The sequence below is a fragment of the Sinocyclocheilus anshuiensis genome, unplaced genomic scaffold (assembly GCF_001515605.1).
Source record: "Sinocyclocheilus anshuiensis isolate Anshui unplaced genomic scaffold, SAMN03320099.WGS_v1.1 scaffold454, whole genome shotgun sequence".
Classification (NCBI taxonomy): Eukaryota; Metazoa; Chordata; class Actinopteri; order Cypriniformes; family Cyprinidae; genus Sinocyclocheilus; species Sinocyclocheilus anshuiensis.
Window position 1 is genome coordinate 181,300 of NW_015548217.1, and position 16,195 is coordinate 197,494.

At 36.1% G+C, this 16,195-nt stretch overlaps 1 protein-coding gene across 1 annotated transcript in view; it reads right to left on the reverse strand.

Moving 5' to 3' along the window:
• Nucleotides 1-15,376, reverse strand: part of LOC107653933 (rho GTPase-activating protein 22-like) — a 22,601-nt gene extending 7,225 nt beyond the window's left edge. The window contains exons 1-6 of the mRNA XM_016440794.1: nt 15,205-15,376; nt 10,392-10,576; nt 7,300-7,387; nt 2,746-2,868; nt 758-965; nt 543-675 (exon numbers count right to left, since the gene is read on the reverse strand). Of these exons, the coding sequence (XP_016296280.1) occupies nt 543-675; nt 758-965; nt 2,746-2,868; nt 7,300-7,387; nt 10,392-10,576; nt 15,205-15,247 (780 nt within the window). The 5' untranslated portion in view covers nt 15,248-15,376. The remainder of the gene's footprint in view (nt 1-542; nt 676-757; nt 966-2,745; nt 2,869-7,299; nt 7,388-10,391; nt 10,577-15,204) is intronic.
• Between the last annotated feature and the right edge of the window lie 819 nt (nt 15,377-16,195).

Here is a 16,195-nt window from a genome sequence, read left to right on the forward strand (position 1 = left end):
ATAGATAGATAGATAGATAGATAGACAGACAGACAGACAGACTATATATATATATATATATATATAGATATAGATTGATAGATAGATAGATAGATAGATAGATACAGAGAGAGAGAGAGCAATGTTTATTGCTACAAAATAACAAAAACAACTATAGTTATATATATATAACTATATATATACCAGTTTTAACAGGGGTGAACAAAAAAGGTTAAGCCAAACTAACCATTCTGGTGTACCTTTTTTCCCTAATGTTATAAATGTGGACAAGTTTGATGTTTGTAACCCTTTGTTTAATAACATTGTATTTAAAAAAACGTATATCCTTTTTTTATTTCAGACATTATTCATATACAACTAGCAATATTTACTGCTAGAAAATAACTAAATTACAAAAACAACTGTGTTTAACATATCCCAGGCTACAATGAAGGTTAAGCACGTCTTTCCACTGACCACTGGTAAAAAAGCATGTTCGACCAGAAGTGTTTCTTTAACTTGTCTTCTCTACACTGCTGTTCAGATTTCGTGCAGTCACTAACCTCCTCCTCATCTTTGGCCAGGAGCTGAGCACAACTGAGAAAGTCCTCATACTTGCAGAAGGGAACGACGGGTTCGGGGAGCTCCCTGAGATACAGCTTCAGCAGGGAAGCCACAGTGTGGACATCAGTGTTACTAGAAATGCCAGTTATAGGGTTAGTATGAACAGTTGGTAACGGTTTAGTGTTCCATGTCTGTGCTCGGAGTAGTTGTGTACCTGTCAAACTGAGGTTTATCTCCACAGTCAAAGGCCTCCTGAAGCTCCTTCACGAGGTTGGCTTGTCCTGGCATCCGGAACAAACCTTCTTCATCAAGACCCTGTTCCCTGATGAAATCCACACACTGCTCCACTAAGAGAGGGGTGAGACGAGGACCAAACTTCCTTTCGTATTGTACAGTGTCCTCCAAACGCTGGCCAAATATGCCTGTAGAGATAATTTTTAGCTTATATTAGTCAAAACACATCACTCCTTACAAAACAAATGTACGGTACAGTGATAATACTATTGGACTTTGATCATTACCACAGTGATTTGCCGTGATATTTACCCTACATTCTTAAAAATAATTGTTCTCTGTTGACATCTATGGTTCCGTGAAGAACATTCATGGACTCTTTCCATTGCACAAAAAACGTCAACAGGGCTTTTACGGTTCTTGCTGCTAATGGAAGTGGAGATACATTGCCACATTGTCTATACTGAGAGCTTATAACTTGCTTTACATTACTTGTTTGAACTTTCTATCAATAACATGACTTTGTAATTTAATCTCTGGATAGTGAGGCGTGTACTCTGCTCAGTGGTATTTTTGTGAGCGTAGACCACTGACAACACTGGTGATATCATGTGAGCATACATGAAACATCCAATGGAGGAGAGAAGTAATGACCAAGGTCTAACTAACTAACTATGTAACAGTATATGAAGAGTTTGGTTCCAAAACGCGATAAACGCCATTTTTTATAAAAATGTAGTTTCCACCAAAATCAGTATTGTATCTGGTCGACATCCTAGTTTTCCTCATCTACTTTGTAATTTGTGATCAACAAACAAACTTAGGGCTGCACGATAAATCGCATGTGATTGTCATGCGCATCTCGTCAGTAAAGCTGGTTCTGTGATTAGTAGTAAATCTCCATCACGCGCTTTCAGATGGATACACAGAGCCGTAGATCACTGACAAGCTACGCAATATCACGTTCATAATCGCAGATGAGTCGCATTCGATTATGAACGCGATATTGCGTAGCTTGTCAGTGTAAGTGTTTTTATTAATGCCATTAATGTTTTTGTTAATACAGCGTATAGCACTAGTCAACTAAATTAATGTAACATGGCAAAGATGAATGCACTTTTGGAAGTTGAATGTAAGGGAAATGTCATTTTGGAATTTCTGTGGTTTAATGTGATATTGTTGTTCATGATGAAATGTTCTTTTATTGTTGTAATTATTTTATAGCATTAACAAGATGACCGGTTGAATTCATTTTGGGAGCGATGACTGATTGATTGTATTTTTAGTCCAGTGCCTGCATATAAGATTAGTATCGACCAAGTTCAGAGGCTGTCAGATGTGGATCAACCATGTTGTGTATTTTCAACAGTTTCAATATGAAAAATAACTTTTATATTGATTCAATGGATTTATTGCATTTTGAAACAACAACAACAACAACAAAAGCACGTGTCATAGATTTATTGCATTTTGGGGAAAAAAATTTATTGTTGTAATTATTTTATAGCATTAACAAGATGACCGGTTGAATTCATTTTGGGAGCGATGACTGATTGAATGTATTTTTAGTCCAGTGCCTGCATATAAGATTAGTATCGACCAAGTTCAGAGGCTGTCAGATGTGGATCAACCATGTTGTGTATTTTCAACAGTTTCAATATGAAAAATAACTTTTATATTGATTCAATGGATTTATTGCAATTTGAAAAAAAAAAAAAAAAAAGGTGTCATGGATTTATTGCATTTTACGAATTTTATAATAAATCTTTGAAAATCAAAATCTGGATTTGAATTGTTAATGTTATTATAACCTAAAGATGCTACGTGAAAGTTTGAAACTGAAAATAGTGGTTTTCATCTCGCCACTTTCTTGGTAAAGAAAACACATTTTTACTCAAATTAATCAAAATGGATTTAAAGCGTTTTGGAACCAAACTCTTCATATGTATTTTAATTTAGTGGTTTTACCTCCTCCAAACGGAGCCCAAATGACGCGTCTGATGGCCTTCACCCAGTCGTCCATGTCACTCTGGGAGTTGGCCATGAGTAGAAAGGACTCATGGCTCATCGCAGCCTTGTCTTTCTCACCCGCTGAGACAGAAAACAAGAGAGGCGATCTGTCAGATGATGGAATTACTTGCTCATGTATTACTCACAGATACATATCGTCCTTCACATTTCTCACTTGAAGTTTCATTTGAAATAAATTCTAAATTCTAAATGTATAAATTCTTAAACATTGCAATTATTGCGTGCAACTAATTTATGTGCCACGATAGTGAATGGCTACAGATGCAAGAGCTGCTAACTTTCTGTAGTTCCTTTTTTAGATCAAATGAATAGCACAGATTTTTCACCAAGATGGATTTAGATATGTAATTCTATTTGCACAAAAAGTCATTGTATAATGCTGGTGTAAAGAGTTTAGCCTGGAATAATATATTTATTGAGGTGCTTTAACTGGTTGCAATTTAGTTTTAGATATCATTCAGTCATGTTTTTACGGAAGCAAAAAGGTAACATGCAACTTTGTATCTCATGATTTTTACATTTTTTCTCACAATTGTGAGTTTATATCCCATAATTCTTTGAATCTTGCAATTAGGAGAAAAAAGTCACAATTACTTTGAATTATTTTTTATTTTGCGGTGGAAACAAACTTGCATGCCTTTTAGGTGGAATCTAATGGTAATTTTGATATGCATCTCTATTGTCATGTGTCAGTGAGATATATTTCATTATTACTTCAAGGTTTTAGTACCAAACTTGTTGTCCCTCTCGCCATCATTGGCATGAGAAGTTGAACACGTCAGAAATCTTTAATTTAAAACAGACTTAAAAAGACCAAAGTAACAAAGACATTTCCAGTTATCCATTGGGATTGCAACAGTAAAGGATAAAAAAAATTAAAATAGAAAAACCTCCACAATGGCTTCAGTTCAAAGCTTCACATTGATAAATGAAAAAATCATAAGCATTGAACAGCCAATACTCTGCCGGCCAGATAAAATAACTAGAGGAATTAGTCATGAGAAGATAAGTGTTCACAGCAGTGTCGACTGAACGGAAAAAAAACAAGTACTGATGCAATTAAGATAAATAAGACAAGCAGAGCCAGCAGTATGTCTCGGGCTTGAAGGCATAATGAGGAACCTTCATTTCTCACCATGGTGTGGCATTTTGTTAGCGTTCATGTCTCTTTAGGATGTGTCAGAATGCCTGCCAATCTCGTGGAGAAGAAAGAAAATGAACAACAGTGGTCTGATTAAGTGAATTCTGGGGACTTTTTCCTTTTTCAAACAACCAATTTGTGTTTATTTAAGCATGGAATACAGATTGAGTGCAGGCTTTGACAGATGCACAATTATGTGCTCAACATGCGATTGTGTTTCATCTGTTTTATCCAGCATTTTGTATTCATGTGTGTTCCTGGGAATCGAAGCCAGGACTTTGCATGTGATCTGGATTATGTGCTGTGTAATTATGCACAGGACTGAAGAAGGTTATCTCGAATTGACCAGGAGTGATTATGCTCCTTATTAACATCAACTGACAGATGCCACATAGCAGGCAAGCACTGCATGAAAACAAACAGGCTGGAGGTATAAGGTCCTATTGAGAACATCAACAGCCATTACACTTCTTTGGTGACTATATTGCCTTTTTATTTAATTATTGGTATCTGATTGCTATTGATAGTCAAAGGACTTACTTTTGCCAAATCAAACAGTAAATGTTTTGCATGCATACACTGTAGAAAAAAATCCGTAAAATTTACGGTAAAAAAACGGCAGCTGTGGTTGCCAGCATTTTACCGTAATTTACAGTCTTTTACCGTTAAATTTACGGTCATTTTTTAGAGTGTACCTGCAAACCCGTGGCCTTTCGACGAAATTCGCCATTCTAACATTGAAATAGGCCATTCAAGTGATTCATCAAGTGATTACCTCCATATAATGCCTAGTGTTTATAAACGCAGTGCTTTGTGTACGGGGTAACTGCTGTATTTCTGCTTCTCCATAAGAGCCATCTACTGTGCATTTTTATTCAACCCGTCTGCTGTTTTTGTTCAGACCAATGTTTATCATTTTCAAATTAGTTTTTGTCAAAACTTGTATTATGTTGTTTAAATCATAATTTTGTACAGTATTTATTTTATTTTTGTCTTTTATGTTACCCTAGATGTGATATTTTAAAAGAATGCTGCTGCCTACAACACGTAGTTCCATTCTAATATCAGATTGTAACAATTTCAACTTCTGATTCTAATTATTTATTTATTTATTTATTTTAGCTTGCAGGTATATGTATACCTAGTTACAAAAGTACTAAGAAGTTCATTCATCTTATTTATCATACGTATGTCTGGTTTTATTATTTACTCATTTTGAACACTTGAAAATGACATGCTGAAGGGTGTAGAGGTACAATCTCAGACGTCATCTTGATTAGCCTTATTAAAAATAAAAATTAACATTGCATAAATATTATTGAACAAACAATTGCATTATGAACAAACTATTCCGTACAAAAATAACAAAGCATAACCCAGCATTTACAGTATATTTTCATTGCTGCCAACAACGTTGCAACAATATTTGAAAGAAAATTCTAGAAAATCCTTGTCACTTGGATTTCTGCATGTAAGTGCATGAACAAAGGTATTACCTTGGTTTAGGGTTGGTTTGTGCCTCGGTGGCTTACAGCAGCCCTGCCCCATGATGCACCGAGGGATTGAGCTGGTTCTAATGTTCTGCCATGTCTCTTACTCCAACAGATTGGCCAAAAAATCTTCTTTACTGGTTTTTATAAACTGAACATAGGAATTACTTTTATATTGTTTTTAATATTTGAAGATGAACACTTACTGAAACAGCTTACAGTAGGTTTACTTGATTATCCATGCATCATTTGTTTTTGGAAAAATTAGTGAGTCTCAAGTATGATCATCAGGTTTTTAAGGAACGTTATTTGTTCATCTCTCAATCGTCATTGTACACTCTTAAAAATAAAGGTGCTTCACGATGCCATAGAAGAACCTTTTTGTCTAAATGGTTCCATAAAGAACCTTTAACATCTGAAGAACCTTTCTGTTTCACAAAAGGTTCTTTGTGACGAAAGAAGGTTCTTCAGATTATAAAAAGGTAAGAAAGAGATGGTTCTTCAAAGAACCTTTGACTGAATGGTTCTTTGTGGAACCAAAAATGGTCTTCTATGGCATCGCTTGAAGAACCTTTTGAAGCACTTTTATTTTTAAAAGTGTATTGCATTGCATTGCATTTAAATTTCATAATACTCAGACATATTGTAGTGACAACTGATATTTATATCATTTTATGAAAGCAGTCTTATGAAGATCTCGCATTACATACTGCTAGCATTTCATCTTTGTGGCCATGTAAATATCAACATCTGCACCAATTTGCATAATTTGTATTCAGTTTGGGACTTTGAGCGTTTCTGACTGTCAGTTTTTCCTTGATTCAGTTTCGAGTCTGTGCAATTGTTCATCAAATCTTTCCATTTCTTCATTGTTTTTGGAACTTCTTCATTTTCAGAGTCGCAATCAACAACAGGCCAGGCATCTCCAGACAAATGCCGCACTCATTTTAAAGTTGAGAAGCATTGGGGAGCTCTGAAATCTGCTTTGTGTCATGTTATTGTTTGTTTTGCATGGAAAAGGGACTTGTTTGACTCAAAGGAGCTGAAGCGTGCCGGTCAGTCGGAGACTGTGGTTAAGGGCTCTTCTCTGGGGAGGAGATGCTGTGTTTACTGATCTGACATGAGAGAGTGCTGTTGGGTGTAGAAAACTGCTGCTAATGTCCTATGCTGTGTGCGTTTGGCTGTGTTATTTATTGTGTTTGGTGCATTACTTAGGCTAACACCAAATTTAGTTATCTAAATATTTATGATGCACTTTAGGGGTGAAAAATTGATTCACTGATGCGTCCTGATTTTTTTTTATTGAACTATTCTAGATCGATCTACAAAAATGTATCAGAAATTTTCTATTCAGCTATTTAGCGAATTGCTCAAATTACAGGAAAAGAATGCATGTTTACCATCAAGAATGATATCATTTGTAATCTGGATCTGCACAGGTTGATTTTATTCTTATTCTGCAGTTCTTCTTGTTAGGCACATTGCTGTCTTTGGCTTGAGCAGACCAGGGCTGCATTTTCACAGATAAGAAATTCAATACTTCCCATTTTAATATGATTATCATGTGCAAAAGAGATAATTTAATATCTTGTAAACACTGAATGGATTTGAAGGGCATTTGACTCAAGTTTTCTTTGCTCTATTGTTTAGAAAAAGAAGCTCTGGCGGGTGTCACACTCGTGTGTTATTTACTCGTCATAAATAAATCAAACACACAGTCAGCATCAGCGAATCATGTTGGGGCAAAATCAGCCCTCTGTAATCAGTGTATTCTGGAAAGCCTATTTGATTTCGAAAGCCATGCATGCTGGTTTCAGTACAGGACATTGATTTGATGATTTGATATGAAGATCTGCTCACCTGGCACAATCTCAAAAAGCTGTCGGCCGGGTTCTTCTGGGTTGGCTGTCAGTTCATTCACTTGGCTGCCCTTCAGTGAGATGCAGCCCTGCACAGACGAATAGTTAGAAATGCATCACGTAACCTTTACTGACCTATTAAATCAATCAGACATGCAAACTTGAACGTAATTCTTCAATCAGCATCAAGTCTCATAGTCTTCTGGAAATGTGTTACCAGGGATTTTGAGCCTATTGTACAATCAAAAGCTTGAACATGTGGTGGTTTGCCATACTACACATTTTCTGAGTGCCTCCTTCAATTAGATACACTGCAAACTGAATGAAGATCAGAGATTATTCAGCAGGGCAACAGAATGAATGAAGATTTGGGAGCTGAATCCGTTTGGCAGTACTCAAGACACTTGCCTTTTATTTTGAATGGACCCCCCCCCCCCCACATTTAGTTAGTAGAATGTCTAAAGTGGACTATCGAAATAAAGTGTAACCATTATTTTTAATACATGACTGTTGAATCTCCAAAAAATCTTCTTAAGAAAAAAAATTCAGAAATTTCTTAGGATGAATTCCAAGTTCGTAAGAATGTTATTATATTTCATATTCAAATTAACATTTTCTCAAGAACATCTTACTTGATTTTTTTTTAAAGCTTTGCTATTATCTGATTGTATGGATGGTTTTTGCACTGAACTCAAACGCTTTTTTTTGTTGTTTTTTTGCGCTACTTGCATATTACTGCATAATAACTACAATAGTTTTTCTGTGTATGGCATTAAATGAAAAAATTTAAAACAAGGTAACTATTTTTTTTTAAATTAATTTTATTATTATTATTTTTGAATAATTCTAACCGACTTTCGAATTCAGCAGAAAGCGCACAATCTTGACCGATCATTGGTGTCACTTCAGAGTATGTCTCTAGGGTTATGTTGTAATGCTTAATATTTGAAACAACCCAATAAATTCATTAAACATCTTACCTTTGTGGATTTAAGACAAGTTGGAGGTTATCTTAACTTTAAGAAGTTATTTATGATAATTTTTAAGAACATTCTTTTCAGGAATTCAAGTTTTGTTTTAAAAAAGGATAATAATAAAAAAAAAAGTTTATTCTTAAGTTAGAAAATAAGAAGAAAATACTGTTGCAGTTCATTTGATTCTTTTCACCCCAGATCGTGATGCATGAGACGTAATGCTCGATATGCTCTACACTCTCACCTTTCATCTCAGTGTGTGATTTGCTATGAGATTCGCCTACACAGGCCTTCCACTTTGAATCCCATTGATTAAAGGCAGGAAAAGTGGGAGGGATTGACATTTTCGCACAGATCCTGGCCAACGCAGCATGGGCACAGATTAATGGAGCTTGCATGAGTATTGACAGTCTCCTGTGAGGGATGCTGTTCATCTGAAGAACTGAAGAACCAAGGCTGGACCGTATTGATTGCTTAATATGTGCAGGCTCGGATTGTGGTGGAAATATGACGCAACTGTGCATAAATGGAGGAGTTCACACTTACTAATAGCTCTATATCACACGATGCTCTAACATAAAGTGCTGTCTAGAATCTAGAAAGTGTGCGTAGTGTTTAAGTGACGGATGTCACATTTATTGACTGTTTTTTGCCTTCTTTTGTTGGAGATCTGTCACTCTCTCTTAAAAAAGGCATGGCTTGTGACTCTCAATTGTGAATGTTTTGCATTAAGATAAAGTAAAATACTTTGAATACTCTGAGATGGTTCTTGGCAGCATCACAACGCCGCTAGTGCATTTATAGTGTGAAACATAGTGAATATTTGTGTTCATGATAGGGAGACCACACTGACTTAGTTAAAGTTATGCAAAGTTATTTATTAAATGTGCAATTAAAAAAAAAAAAAAAGTGGTTGAAAATCGGACAAAAAGACAAAGATAGCCTACTTATTATTGACTTAGGAAAAGAACTACAAACCCATGAAGCATTGTGAATGACATAATCAAACTAGATGGGTAAAGTTTGTGTTTATAGCATGATTAGCATGTCGTTAGCATGTTTTAACACGATTAGCATGTACTCTAGCATGTTTTTAACATGATTAACATGTTGTTAGCATGTTTTAGCATGATTGTCATGTTGTTTCTAGCATGATTAGCATGTTAGCATTATCAATACATTGCTAGCATACTATTAGCATGTTGTTAACATGATTAGCATGTTTGAGCATTATTAGCATATTGTTAACACGTTAACTTGATTAGCACGTTGCTTATTTTTTAGTATGTTTCTAGCATGATTAGCATGTTAGCATTATTAATACATTGCTAGCATACTATTAGCATGTTGTTAACATGATTAGCATGTTTTAGCATTATTAGCATATTGTTAACACGTTAACTTGATTAGCATGTTGCTTATTTTTTAGTATGTTGCTAGCATGATTTAGCATGCTGTCCTAGGATAGTCATTAAGCTTTGCTAGTGACAGACAGCTTAAACCAGAGATGTTCACAGGTCTTTAACATGGAGTCCGAGCCGAGTCTCGAGTCTTTGGTCACGAGTCCGAGTTGAGTCTCAAGTCATTTAATGGCTTGCAAAAAAAATCCCATTCAGAATCCTCATGCATTGAAATCTTCCTATTCATGAAGCTGTTTTATAGGCTATATTCAAAATATAGCCTATCATCTATGATCTGCTTTGTAAAAAAAAAGAGGTGTTAAGATGTAAGGTTAATGTACATCCAGCCTGTTATTTATAGGCTATGTCTTAATCCATTACCATGTTCAAAACTGAAAAAAAAAAAAAAAATTCTGAAATTAAATTCTATAATAAGAGTTCGATCTACCATGACACATAAGGAAGTATGTGACACAGATATTACAATACCATACAAATAAAGTATTTCTTTATGATATAAATCAGGGGTATTCAATTAAAGTTCCAATTCAATTAACCCTTTAAGGCGTGCCTTTAGCCCCCTTGTACCCTACTTTGCATGCACTGTAGAAGCCATTGGACAGCCGTCTCAGTAGTGCAGTGATGCAAATTCAGAGTAGTTCAACCGCCAAATTTCTTTTCATAGGCATATTTCTGTACGTCTTGAAAGCTGAACACACCTGTGGTTTGGTCTCCTCTTCATCCTTGTAGAAGTAGAGGTGGTCAGCACGCAACACAAACCAGCGCAGCTGCCAGTTCTTCATGATGCTCCTCTGCTTCTTCAGCCAGCCGGCCTTTAGCACTCCCTCTTGGAGACTCGGTGAGCCACGTGATGCCTCTCCCATCACCATGCTCTTGGACCTGGCTGCAGGTGACGAGAAGAGACGTACATGTCAGCGATCATCCTCATCATTTCTAGTCATGCATGATTTAAGGATGACAAGCACTTACAGTAGCAGAGGGGAAAACTGTCATCATTTACACAAAAGCAGAACTGTAGGCTATTGTATGATTTCAGAAGACGTCATGAGTCATACCAAACACTTTTTATGAGACTTTTGCGGTGCTTTTGTGTCTTTTTTTGAAGCTTGACAGCTTCACTCTCCATTCATGGCATAAATGCATGGAAAAAGTGATCTAAGCGATTTCTTAAAAATCCTCTTTGTTATCCACGGATGAAAGAAAGCGTCACCAAAAACATGTAGCTTAGGGATAAGTGCTGTGTTCAACCTGTGAGGCAGTGATTTATACGAAATAATCAGTGAATGATATACTCGACGATTCAAAATGATTTTAGTATCATTGAGATATTTTTATGTTATAGTATTATTATTTTTTTTTTTAATAATTGTATTTTTAAGTTTTGTATTTTCCATTTTCTATTTCTATTTACTTTTTGCATCTGGGCTCTAGCCTCAAAATCAATGTGTGGCTTTCAGAGAAAGAGAAGAAATCAACGTTTTTTTTCTCTCATTTATATTATTATATGAAATTATTTTTTCACTCCCAATCCACTGGTGAGCTGGAAAACTGACTGCTCCTTAAATACCAAATTCATATAGAGTGCGGAAGTAAAAAACACCATTCATTTTATCCATAGGGAAGTTGATTTAGAATGATAGAACTTAAAAATGTTCGTCCTTTTTATTAGTAACGCTATTATTTTCATTAGTACATTATATTTCTATATAGTTTCTACTAGTTGATAAAAAATGTACAAATATTTTATTTTGTTTCAGTTAACATTTATTTTAAGATGCAAGAATGTTTTGCTATGGTTTTAGTTATAGCATTCTATAATAACCCTGCTATAAGCTTCTTTGCTTTGTGTGTTCAGCTTCATCCTCTCTGGTCTGTACCAGTTACCCTCTGGTAAATTTATCTGGGATTCTCCAGTATCTCTTTCCCAAAGGGAGTGAGTTCTCATGCTCTAATAGGATCTCCAGAGTGTAATTTAGTCAGAGGCTCACTTGATATAGAAACCTCTGCAGTCTGAATTTTCATGTAGCTAAGATTTTCAAGGACCACTTTTCGGAGTGTCATTTAACAAAAATAGAAAGTACTATCCTTTATCTATTCCTTAATGGAAGTAAATATATCAAAGGTTGGTTTGATTCTTCTGATTTTGCTCTGACACAGGCCACGCAGGCTTAAAGCTGGACTACTGTATGAATAATCTGTGTCACCATTGATCATTTATAGGAGTCTGTCTATGCCTCAGTTATCTTATGCCTCTGGGCTGTAGACTCAAAATCAATGCATGTGTGGCTTTCAGAGAAAGAAAAGAAATCAGTGTGTTCTTCTCATTTACATCATTGTATTATTTTTCACTCCCAATCCACTGGTGAGCTGGACTACTGACTGGTCTTTAAATCTGTAATTCATATAGAGTGCAACAGTCCGGATCCGGAATTAAACATTCCATATTTTCTCCATATGGAAAATGGTTTTGAATGGTATCTTATATAACCATTAAAAATAGGCCTACTGTGAGCCAAGAGGTTGTTAATTTAATATACATTTTTTTAGTTGAAGCTGTCAGCCTGCATATTAATAACTTATTTTATAAATAATCATGTTTAACAGTCCTGGTGAAAAACTACATTACCCACGATTCTGCTAAGAAATCTCCTCCAATCAGAGAATCAAAACAAGATAATTACAGCAAAAAAACTCTTTAGTGCTACTCCCGTGAAACACTGCGAATTACCTCCCTATGCTCTAAAACTACTGATATATTTGTATTTATGCGCCTATTTTGCAATAAATGTTAACTATTTCGTTTTTATACATATACTCAACATCTTTAAATCAGTAGTTTTATATTTCCCCATTTCTCCACTCAGTTATTTGCAATGCCTGATGGGATTGTAGTCCTTTTCCTCATTGAAGTAATTGTACATGTACAATGTAATCATGTACACATTTGTAATGTGATTCACCTCGTAGCTGGTTGGTTTGGTTCATGACTAATAACTCTTTAACAACAAATGAATGGGAACAATACTTCTGGATCCAAGGCCACTGAAAAAGTGGGAGGGCACTATTACACGGCTCTATAGAATACTTGCTTCTGATTGGTCAACTGTTGTTGTATAATGATGCTAAATTGCATAATTGACCATGGTCTCAAGCAGCTTATTTCCAATAATGTTATGCAATGGCTCTTGTATCATTCTACGGTGCACCTTTGTACCTTATTTACCCCAAAGGGTGTGTATTAGTACCTTTTGGAAAGGGTACCATCCCAGTGATGGATAGTGGAGAGTGTGTGCAACGACAACAGCAATCTGACTGATTTTATGTATACTTTGCTGTCTCCACTAGAATGAAATGTTGAGTACAGATGTGGAGGTACTGAGTCAGGCTCTTCTGATGGCTCGAGGTCTGTCTCCAATGGCCTTTTCCATAATGTCTGCAGGCTTCTTGATTATATTAGCCGTGTCTACTGGTGTGGTGGCTTCTGTAGCCCTGCTCCGTCTAATGGAGACCAGAGGAAGACAGTGGGCTGCAGCAGTAAAACGAGGGATGTCTGGGTATCTAACTCGATATGTTTATATGGGCAGAACTTCCATGTTGAAAATCCTGACTGGTAAAACTGGCATCATTTAGCTAGCATAATTATAGTTAGCCACCGTAAAGTCATAATTGGCTATGTTAGTATAAACAGGTGATTTTTGCAGTTCTGGATGGGTGGTTAGTCTTGTGTGCAATTCATATTAGGCATGGGCCGGTATGAGATTTTAATATGATATGATGGTATAATATGATATGACCTTAAGCAAAAATATCATGGTTTCACAGTATCACGGCATTGCGATTTAAGTTCTAAAATGTGTTCTTTTTAAATGTCTGGGGAAAAAATAACTACTTTTTTCCCCCCATTGAATGGATTCTATTTTGTTTATAAGCAACATACAGAATATTTGGAACAGCAGTATTTGTTTCTTTTTTTCTTTGATCTATTTCTCAAATGTGGGCTGACCTGCAGCTTTTGATGTGGATGGTTGATTTGCTGATATATATGTATGTATGTGTGTGTGTGTGTGTGTGCATTTTTATGTGGTTTATGAGGACACATTGTGGGGACCAAATGTCCCCACAAGGATAGTAAAACCGGAAATATTTAAAATAGTAAAATATGTTTATCTGAAAGTGTAAGAATGCAAGCAGGTTTTCTGTAAGGGGTAGGTTTAGGGTTAGGGGATAGAAAATATCGTTTGGTCAGTATAAAAGTAATAGAACACTGTACCAATTTGCTTGATGAGTGTTCCATTTTATTTCTGTGAGTATTTTGCAATATAAACTAGAAACATATAAATCCTGCACACTACTCAAGTTTGGATCATCACAAAAATATTTTAATGAGCAGAGTTTTGTGCACCTACAATTGGTTTGGTTGTGCGAGGCACTATATATTTTTTGTGAATATTATGCAGAAGTAGGAACTTTCAGCTTTGATGTGTGAAGCAGAAATGCAAGCATTCAGTGTTTTAAAACTCCTTCAAAGCTGTAAATCTGTGGAGCCCATGACAGAAACGTTTTCACTGCACTCTGGTTTACACGAGTGTTTAGTGCCCATAGGTTTTCAGCATTTTCAGTGCTGAAGTCAAATTGAACAGAGTGCAGACACCCAGTTTGCAAATCTCTCTACACGATGATTCATACCTTCCCACTTTGTCTTGGGCGTTTCTAGGATGTGGTCACCAAAACTGCCTGTTTTGGCACGGACAGGACCAACTCTGAGAATAGTTGCCTCTAAAATTGCAATTAAAATATAGTGGAAAGAATGTTTTCAAGTTGTGCATGATGACAGTGTCGGTACTGGCACCATGATTGTGGCATATCAATTTGGCACCTTAGATAAAGTCCACCACTGGTTAAAGTCCCCATGAAATAAAAATTTAAAAAAAATTTTTTTTGGGTGTTAGTATCAATATGTTAGTCTTAAGGTTGTCTGTAAGGCAGTGTGCTCCAAAACAGTGACAAAATTCGCATTTAGAAGATATAAGCATTCAAAGCTTGCAGTTTGTCACTTCCGCCAAAACGGCTTTTGTTATTAGACAAGCAAATTATATCTAGAACATTTTTATTCTAGATATGCAAATTAAAAAATGTGTAGGACTCAGTGTCCGATTAGGTTCGATTTCCGTCTAAATCAATGTATACCTTCAATGCAAAGTCAATGCAAATCTCTTTGTATAAAAGCATCTGCCAAATCCATGAATATAAAGTAATGATAAAATTAGCAGCAAAATATAATTTAAAAGCATAAATATAAAAAAAATATATAAATATCATGTTTTTTAAAAAACTAATATCTATCTATCTATCTATCTATCTATCTATGTAAAATTATTATATTTATACTTGTTCATATATTTATATTAATATTAAGTGGCATAACTGTGCTGCGAGCAGCTGAAGCAGAGATACTTTGAGATGAAGCACGTTCAGTGTGAACAGATGAAATACAAATGCAGCGTACTGTACCTCTCCTGGTCTGCCTGATCTTTGGACTCAGCATGGCTTCCATCGATGGGCTGCGCTTCCTCCGCTCTTCATATTCCTCCTCCTCAGATCTTCTCTCGGTACATTCTCCCTCCTGCTCCTCTCCTCTGTTCCTCGCTCTCTCCTCTCTCCTCCGCTAGCTCGCTGATCTCATGTTGCAGGCTGGTTGGGGGCTGGGGGAGGGATTCCTCACACACACACACACACACACACACACACACATGCTCGCTCTCCCCTTCTTACTCACAGACACACGCTGGTCCACACCCAACAGGCGATGCATTATTCATCATCGCTCCTCTACATTGACCAGTCAGTGTGTGTATGATTACAGCGGGCTGCCCTGAAGAGCAACGCCGCCCGCCTCTTAATTGGTCTCAGGCATGTGTACTCACACTCCTCCATCTCTGGGGATTTATCACCCTGCCTGCCTCTTGTGCACACATATCTCCATCAGAGATGTGCACTACTGGAGCAGTCCACATTGAAAAATGGCAGTGAATTTAACGGTAAAAGACTGTATTAATGCTACAGTAAAAACCTGTTAAATGGTTAACGGCAAGTTCACCTACTATATACGGTGAAAAACTGTATTGGACATTACATGTAATTTTATGGTAGTATACCGTTTTTGGAAGTGGAAAAAGAATGTATAATTTACAGTGAATAACCGTAAGTTGACATTCCCAGAATTCCCTGCGTTACATTTCAAAATTTTTTTTGTTAAATAACTATGTTTCTTCTTAGTTTTTACACATTAGGGTTGTATGTTACATCTAATGGTGTTAAATTAATGCTTATTGCATTATTTCAGTTTCATGTGTGTTACCATGATGGTGTTTAGTGTTTGTCTGAATGACACTATATGAAGATATAACTAACTGTGTTCACATGAATACTCGCCAAGATGGGTATTTTGACATCATTTTGTGTGTATTTTACTTTAAGTGTGCACGATCCTGGAGCGTTCATG